General features: G+C 40.4%; 1 protein-coding gene across 1 annotated transcript; it reads right to left on the bottom strand.

Moving 5' to 3' along the window:
• Window positions 1-8,183: 8,183 nt before the first annotated feature.
• On the bottom strand, window positions 8,184-9,110 carry LOC128330356 (olfactory receptor 10A7-like). The gene has a single exon (XM_053263093.1). The coding sequence runs from the start codon at window positions 9,108-9,110 to the stop codon at window positions 8,184-8,186; it is 927 nt and encodes a 308-aa protein (XP_053119068.1).
• Between the last annotated feature and the right edge of the window lie 526 nt (window positions 9,111-9,636).

Genomic DNA, 9,636 nt, shown 5'->3' with positions numbered 1-9,636 from the left:
CATGAAACACAACTAAACAATTCATTGGCCAACCTTACCATCATTTGAACCAGAAATATAAAAGGAAATAAAATGTGATGCAATTTGATTTAAGATAAAAGTTAAAAAGCTTACAATTTTTACTCATATCCCAAAAGGCATGGCATATTCCAAAAGGCATATTTGCTCATATTCCAAATGGTTGTGTTCTTAACTTGAATGTTGTATAAGTGGTAAAGAATTTGTAGAGTCTTATGAAGATTGATAGTTCTTTTTAAAAAAATCTGGCCAAGTTGTTTGGCTTTATGAGTTCGCCATCATATGCCCTCACTTTGCCTTGGTATTTCACCTTGAAATTGATTTGGGGAAAGAAGTATCCAGGCAGAAACACAACAGGTTCAGCTTGCCCAATCACATGCTAGAGATGCACCTGACAAATTTCTGCCCAATGCATCTCTATAAGAGACAGCACTTCTCCAAAATCACACCTACTATAATAAATGCCCAGGTAGAATTTTAACAGATCTATAATCCATCCACAATTGCTACAGGTGTACAAGATGAATTTCTGCCTGATACCTTATGACATTATTCATAGCATCCCATAAATAGGTTGCTAAGAGATTATGCAGTCACTAACATGTGTTGGATCTGCATTTTCATAGCATCCAGCTATAGTCTTCAAATATCCTTTATTGAATTCTAGAAACACTTTCAGTCCTGGAAAGTTGTCAATTTTGTCATTAATTGCTTTCTCCCAGCCAGATGTGGTATCAGCATCTTGAAGGAATTTCAGAGAGATGTATCAAGTTCTTTATTTCTTTCAGCCCTGAAAAAGCACACATTTCTAGCATGTCTTCAAACAGAAGAGATTCCATAGCCACAACAATTTATTCTGCCAACAGTTCTGTGGAACTCACTGGCTGATAGGCCTGTGCAAATCTGGATTTGAAAATTCAGATTCTATCTGAAATTGCCACAAATCAGTAAAAACAGGTAAAATACAAACCTGATATTTTAAAAAAATCAGAACAGTAAAGTCAGAACTAATTCCAAAATATCAAAATTAATTTTGGAAATACTTCAGAATATTGGAATAAGCAAAATGGAATAGGATTTTCCTCCATTGTTGTGAATGGGGAAATTGCAGTGGGGGGGACATCACTAAAATACACTGGTTGGTTCTAAAGCCTTGAAATTCACCAAACATGTGGGGAAGGAGGTAGGGCTATTGGTAACTCCTCTGATTTTTGTGGATTTGCGGGGGTGGGTGGGTTTGAAAATATAAAAATGGGGTAAAACTGATTTCTTTCAAGCCAGATCCAAAGCCTACTCTAGGAACATCATTCCACCATCATCATTCTACATTCCTTGTAAAGGAACAAGGACATTGTTTATGACATTGTTTTAATTTTATATTAATTTTTATCAAAGGGATATCCTTTTTCCTCTACATGAGGGTGGAATGATGGTCCAAGGAGGAGTTCAGAACAAGTAAGATTTCACAATTTTTAGCCATTTGTAAAGAAAACTTTCAAAAATTCATCAAAAATCAGGGGATTGGCCCATAACTTTGGGGAAAAAAATACATAGAGTCCTGCCAATGTGTACTTCTTTTGTGCCAGATGTCATAATATGTCCATCCATTCCAGAAATACAAAGTGTGTGTGGGGTGGGGGGAGGGACAAAATGGGCATTCTGTTACTCCTTTTCATGAAGGAAACAGAGAGATTATGCCACATGCTAGTGGAATGATGGTCAAAGGAGGGTCCTCAGTTTCTGAAGTTTTTATCAAGTTCTGACTTGAAACATGCCAGAGTTCACCATTTTTATCAATTTTAACAACAGTATATAAAAGCAGTAAGTAAATAAATAAATAAATAAATAAACAGTCAGCACTAAAGACATAACTTGTTATTATGCTCAAGAGCCAAGACCAGGGCAAATATGTAGGTGTTGTATGGAACCTGCTTTGCAAAGCCAGTATAATGGAAGAGACTATACAAAGCTTTCAGAGCTTATATGGTGCAGAACGTAAGACTGCTTTAACTTGCAATTTCCCTGAGTTTGCAAAGAATTTATTTACAATTTGAACCAAGGATTTTACAATCTTAAACCAAGGATTTCTTGATATTCAAATTGTATCAAAATTGCAACAACTGTTCAACACAAAGTTTCAGAAGAGCTGTTGTTCTGGATTGTGCCACTCTTGGATACAAGGATGGGGTGAATAACAGCTCTGTCAGCTGGCCTGATCCCTGACTGCGAAAGCACCCAAAACAGCCATGGCAGGGAGGCCCCTCTCCAAGACAGCCTTCCCGCAAGGTTGTGTGACCTTTGCAGCTGGGAACATGTAAGGCAATAGTAACTATTCTCAACTCCCCAATCCAAACTAAGGACAAATTCCCACAAAACATTGTAGACCATGGTTGGTATGAATAAAACTCTTTGTTGGGGTAGTTTACTACTTTATATGGACTGATTAAGAAAATAAGATCAGCCTTGCTGTTCAAGCCTATCTTCTTGTTTCCCACAGTGGCCCACCAGAAGCCACTGAGATTGTAATTGTTCTTTCAATGTTATTGTCAGCCAGCCATGGGATGAGATGATTTATATCAAAGGATATCCAACCAACATCAGTTACTCAAAGCCAGCACAAATGGAGGACATAAGCTTGTGGAAAGTTCTCATTGTAGGGAGAATTTGAATCAACCCCTTATTTAGCAGAGAAACCCAGTTAGATTAGGACAGTGCTGACAGGGTGCTCACAGAGGAGATCTGGAGATGATTGCTTAAAATCTTTTGAAGAAGTTACAAATGTAGATAGAAAAGCCTGCAGCCTGTACTAGCTACTTCATGGTGAAAGGAAGAAGAAGAAACAGAGAGAACAAAGAAGGGAGTGTCCTAAGGGTATCAACCAATTAGAAGAGAAGTAGAGCAGAGATTGAAGTGTAAAGAAAGATCAAAATCAAAGGGCAGTCCTATACTTTCTACCTCTATTCCTAATGTCCCCAGTGATCAATAGGAACCATGAGTGCTGAGTGTCAATGCTTATGGAGTCAAATTTCCAACACTCATTCCAACATTTTGGGAGAAGCAAGTCTGATTATCTGCACACACATCAGTAGACATAATTATCCCAATCCAGCACAGACCCATCCCATTGAATTCAGAGAACCTTGAATGCACTGGGTTGTGGTTACAAAAAGTGGTCTTGCCTAGTACTACTTGGAGATGCCAAGGATCCAGCTGTGACATTGTGCAGGTACACAATGTTCTCTACCAGTGAGCTACACTTCCTACTCAAAACTGAATTTTTAGGGGTACTGAGGTCATTCACACAATCAAAAACTGTGTGCTACCCAGATTTGGGAGTTGTGTGTGCTCCCAGTTTCTGTTTGTGTGGAAGCGAGATAGGAGAGAAACCTGGGTAGCTTTTTCTCCTAACTTGCTTCCACATAATCACTTCTACCCAGATTTTCCTCCTACCTTGCTTCCACAGAACCAAAAATTGGGAGCACACACAGCTCCCAAACCCAGGGAGAACACAGTTTTTAATGGTGTGAATTACTTCACTATCAATCTTGCCATTCTCACAAGAAATAAACCAGCATCATGGAGCAAAATGAAGGAAAGAACTGCCCAAGAGCCACCAAGGAGCCATTTTAGAATAGTGGGCAACATTTCTTATAATTATAGTAAAGGAACTGCCTTTGAGGGACCTGGCCAACATTATCTGCAGCCTTCTTGCAATGGAAGGAGGGCCACTGAGGGAGTGCGTTCCCCTGCACAAAGTTACCCTTTGTGCAGCAGACTGTGTGTGGAGAGTGAGTGATTTCCATATCTCTCCACTCCCTCCAAAAACCCTTTCCACCAGTAAAAAATTGTTTCTGTGGACCACACAGCTGTTTCACAACCACACAAGGTCAACTGTTTCACATATACTTATCCTTTAGAACATAGGAATCAATCATAGGAATACAGGAAGCTGTCTTATACTGAGTTAGGCCATTGGTCCATCTAGCTTAGTATTGTCTACACAGACTGGCAGCAGCTTCTCCAAGGTTACAGGGGAGCAGCCCTATCTAGAGATTCCAGGGTGGGAACTTGGAACCTTCTGCCCTTCCCAGAGTGGCCACATCCCCTAATGGGGAAATCTTTGTCATGGATAAATGCAGATCTGGACTAATTCGAGATTGAGACATGCAGAGGCGTAACTAGTGAAAATAGCGCCTAGGGCAAGCACTGAAATTGTGCCCCTGTCCAGACAGGAATGATGGGACGTGTAGTCAACAATATTTGGAAATCCTTGTTAAAAGGAACACTGTACCATCTAGACATGGTTGTTGATCAAAACCTGAAAACATGAGCCATCTCTGTAAAAGACCTAGAACAACAGTCAGGAGTTATGCAAGGATTCCAAGTGTCATTTTCTCTGTCTCATCTCATTCTTTTTTTAAAAAACATGACTTTGTCCTAGAGGATCACCTGCCCAAATAGCCACTAGCAAAATAGGGGAAGAAGAAGGTGGTAGTGGTGGTGGTGGGGTAAATGATTCCTGCCAGCCTTTGTCTTATGATGACTGTTGGCTCATGATGGGGTATACAGTATGTGCATTCACCACACCAGTGCTTATTTTGCCATCAAGAGGTAGGAGGATACATTAGTTTGCCACACTAGACAGAGGCAGTTGAAACAGGAGCAAGACAGCCAAGTTCTGCCAGGGCCAAAACCAGCCTCTGCCAGACTAATAAATCATTGTAATTTGCCCCTTCCTGTCACAAGCAGTGTGCTGTTCTTTTATTATTGACTCTAACTCTCAAATATCCCAGTCATGGATGGAAAATTAACGGTCAATTTACAAGAGACACATTTTCTACATAGAAGTTTCTTCTGTGCAGGTGTTGTGCAGAAACCCATGTGTAGTGACCACCAGGGGCATAGCAAGGTTGGAATGGGCCAAGATGAGATTTTAAAATGGGCCCCCAGCCCCTCAAAGTCCAGGGCCTCCACACATCCCAGGCCCCCAAGGATTTAAGTCTGATATTTCAAAATAAGTATGCTGCCTGGAAATACATTTCACTGAATACACACATGCACACTTCACAGTATATAGTGCAGAGGCGTATAGGGATAATAGCGCCTAGGGCAAACACTGAAATTGCGCCCCCTGTCCAAGCATCTGACACCCATCTTTCAGATAACTTTACCATAATATCAGCTGAAAAATACAAGTCAAGCTCGTTAATCTTTTAATATTTCAAAAAATATTTAGCAGTGGACTTAGCCAGACCAAAAAATGCTGGAAAACTACAAATTTCAGTATGTGGGGGCTCATGAAATACCCACATACTATGTGGAGATGTACTTGGAAAACTAAACAGAAGTGTCTGTCTAATTCTCTACTATGCATTGTAGCATCACCATTACATAAGTTTTAAAAATCAATGGAGAATTTTACTTTTCCCAGTTACTCTGAAAATAATTAAAGGATATGCAGAGTAAACTGTGTCACTGCTTGGAATATATTCTAGTATTTCAGGAAGACAGTTAAAATGAGAGAAAGAGAGCAAGAAACTCCCAGTGGGCCTTAATATTAAGGGTTTCACACTGATTCAAAGACACTCACCATTAATAGCCATATTAGCAAGACATCACATTTAACTCACTTATCATAAGAAGCAAAGTAAGAGCAAATGAATACAATCCTAGCTCTTAAGCATCAGCTCAGTATTCACAAGCCCTGATTCTCTGTACATAGTGCCAATCTGAATATGTGTACAGTGTCATATTATATATTTATTATTATTATTTTTACCCGTAGCCCCTTTGGAGGGCTTCCTAAAGGCTGGGGTTTTGGTTTTTTTTGCAAACATTCCCCCTCACCCCGCTGGCCTCTAGGGCCTCGCAGGGACCATTTGAGCATGTGCAGTGGCCGTTTTAAAAAATAATCTTTTTTTTTTAAAGGCGACTGAAAACAAAATGGCCACCGTGCATGCTCAAATGGCCTCTGCAAAGCCTGGCATGACCTAGAGCCTCACAGAGGCCATTTAAGCATGCACGGTGGCCATTTTGTTTTTGGCAGCCATAGCAAATTAGAGTGGATTCATGGTGTTTCATTGAAAATCTCATTAGCTATCATAGAATCCACACTCAGAATACCTCTGAAACAACAGAACCCTGAACCCCATGGGATAGAAACCCATGGGGGTGGTTGGCACCCTATGTGCACTACACTACCACTCGCTCTGGGCCACCTCAGCACCCCCCAAGTGCACTTATGGGGCTGCTGAAAGCTCCATGCATACCCTATGAGGAAAAACCTTAAAGACACGTAAACTTTAACAATTCCCCAAAAATCAGCCCTCTGCCCAAATCCTTTGAAAAAATTCAGGTAGCTTCCTTGACCCTACCTGGCACTACCACCAACCCCACACTGCTCTAGGCCACCCCTTTGCCCCTCCACACACGAAGCTATACATTTTCTGACACCTCAATGCTTCTCTATGGGGAAAAACCTTAAAGACGCGTAAACTTCAACAATTTCCCCAAAATCAGCCCTCTGCCCAATCACTCTGAAATTGGGGTGGTAGCCTCCACCCATTAGGCACTACCACCCCACCCCACTCTTTTTGCCCAGATCCCACGCTCTGCCCCCAATCTGCCCCAAAGACACTAAAACTTCAAAAATTCCCCAAAAATCAGCCCTTTGCCCACTCCCCCTGAAATTTGGGTGGTAGCCTCCAACCATTGGGCACTACCATCCCACCCCACTATTTTGCCCCTGGGACCCATTTTTCCTACCCGAATCAATTCAAATTCAGATTCAGATTTAATCTGAATCCGAACTGAATCAGGGGTGATTTGGGTAGCCCAGATTCGGGCACAGAACAGAACGGGGGTGATTTGGTTCGGGTCCTGAACGAATCACTGAAAACCCAAATTGTACACCCCTAATATCAACAGGTAAGCGATTAGTCTGACCTTACAGAGGAGAAAGAACGCAATTCCTGTATCCACTCACCATTGCAAATACTAAATAACATAAAATAAATAGATTGTTTTGAATTAGGAGGGGCTATTGGACTGAAAGTTTTTCCATAACTAGCTACAGTTCTGCAGTTCTAGAAGGCACACACAGAAAGGGAACTTTGCATCATGGGCTGAACAGTCAGACAACATGCCTAATGGCTGGTCTGTCTCAGATATTGCTGGGGAAATAGATTTTTAAATATATATTTATAGAGAAGCCAGATAGGATGGTCACCTGTTCTAAGATAGAGCCAGTCTTTTTTAAGACTAGAAGTTATAATTCTGAATTATATAACATCTTTTAAATAATGTTTTTTTGAGATGCCAGGAGAATAAAGGTCTACTTTTTAAAGCAGAGTTAGCTTTTTGGGACTCAGAAGGAGAGAGAGAGAGAAGGTTTTGAAAGCCTAGAATGGTTATTGATGATGATGATGATGATGGATAGTTTAATTTTAAAGAAGATTTGTTTTAACCTATGCATTTCTTTTAATGCAAAGCTTTTTGTGATGGCAAAGTCATTTTATGCAAGCCCTTTCAATGTAAACTTGTTTTTCTCTTCCATGAAGAGCCTATTTTACCAAACCTCTGTATCATAATGTTTATATTCAATTTTGTTAGACAATAAAAGTAATGTTGAATAGAAGAAAAGAACCCATGCCTATAATCTGTCCAAACTATACCTGATTACTGTTACAGCGCTCACAGGGTGTTTGTTTCAAGATAAGAGACTTTGATTGGGATAAATTACTGTAGGTTCCTGGAAAGTTTGACCTCTTACTTGAAAGAAAATCATCTTGTCATCTTACAGTACTCACACATGTAGTCTCTCATTCAAATGAAGCCTGCTTAGCAAAGGGGACAATTCATGCTTGCTATCACAAGACTTGTTTCCATCCAGGATAGTGGGGATTGCTCATAAAACTCAATTATCAGTTGTGTGAACTAGCCCCGGTCTTTGAGCAGTATCCAGATTAAATGCATTTCCTAAATAAAAATAGCCCTCCCAAAGCTTTGTGTATACATTCTCAGTGAACTTACTTAGCACAGAGATAGTATAGTTAAGTACAATACATTTGGTTGATTTTAGAGGGAAGTGACATTTTTCAATCAATTAAATACATTTACTAAGTTTCAAGTATCCACATGTTTGATCCCTCTCTTAATAGTATATTTTAGAACAAGATTTTCCTCTTTAATATTTTCCTCAGGGCCATTCTCACGTCTGTGTTCCTCAAGCTATAGATGATGGGGTTTAGCATTGGTGTTAGAACAGTGTAAAAAAGGGAGATGATTTTGTCTCGCTTCAAAGAATAATTGGATTTGGGCTGTAAGTACATAAAGCTGGCTGTGCCATAGAACAATATCACCAAGATGAGGTGTGAGGAACATGTGGAGAACACCTTCTGTCTTTTTGTACTGGAAGGCATCCTTAATATGGTGCCAAGGATACAGGTGTAGGATGCAAGTATGAAGACAAAAGGTATCAGGGTGATTAGCAAGCTGCTCACTAGCATCACCACCTCATTCAGGGTTGTGTCAGCACAGGCTAACTTCAGAACTGGTGGGAAGTCACAGAAGAAGTGGTTGATCTCATTAGGTCCACAGTACGGCAAGCTGAATGCCCAGCTTGTGTTCATGAGTGGGATTAGAATGCCACACAGCCATGAAGCCAATGTCAGTTGGATGCAGATTTCTCTAGACATAAACACTGTATAATGTAAAGGGAGGCATATTGCAGTGTAACGATCATATGACATGGAGGCCAACAGGAAACACTCAACTGTGCCCAGGAACAAGATAAAATACATCTGGACAGCACAGCTACTGAATGAGATGGACTTGTCCTCTGTCAGGAGATTATACAGCATTTGGGGGAGGGTGACTGAAGTGTAGCAGATCTCCAGGAATGACAGCACTCTGAGGAAGAAATACATGGGGGTATGAAGGGTTATATCTACCCAAGTGATGAAGATGATGAGGCAATTACCAGTTATAGTGACTGTGTAGATGGCAGAAAGCAGAACAAGCATAAGAATCTGCACCTCCAAATGTGTAGGGAATCCAAGGAAAATGAAGTAGGTGATGGATGTCACATTCATTCTGACAGTATCACCAAAATATCTCATCTGAGGAGAGAAAAAGAACAGCAAGAGATGATCTCCCATCCAGTTCCTTGTTTGTTAAACAAGTGCTTTGCCTGTTGGGTAGTTTATGATAATAATGGGGTGAGGATTTGAATATTTATGACAAGAATGAAATTTTACTGTCTTGTCTAAGACCTGTGTGCGGATCATTTTTATTTTACTCAGTCTTGCACACAGATAATTGTACGTACACAGGTCACACTTAGGACTGGAAACATTATTCTAAGTAAAATTCAAGATAACTGAAATTTGAGGAGAATTTTGAGTTCCTCTCAAGGAGAAACATTAGCTTCTGGTTTCTCCCCATTCTCAAAGCATACTTAAACGAAAAGGCAATCACAAGAGACAGCTTAATAAAATGCATACTTAACTGGATAAGTACATAACAGCTACTGACTGCTTCCCCCCTCACCCTCCCCTCATGTTTCAGTTCCTAGATCAGTCTTTGGCAGCGTTTTACTTTTTTCTGTCTGGTCTTCTC

The sequence above is a fragment of the Hemicordylus capensis genome, chromosome 6 (assembly GCF_027244095.1).
Source record: "Hemicordylus capensis ecotype Gifberg chromosome 6, rHemCap1.1.pri, whole genome shotgun sequence".
In the NCBI taxonomy this organism is placed as follows: Eukaryota; Metazoa; Chordata; class Lepidosauria; order Squamata; family Cordylidae; genus Hemicordylus; species Hemicordylus capensis.
Note: the sequence above shows the minus strand (reverse complement) of the source record. Positions and strands in the feature narration are given on the sequence as shown.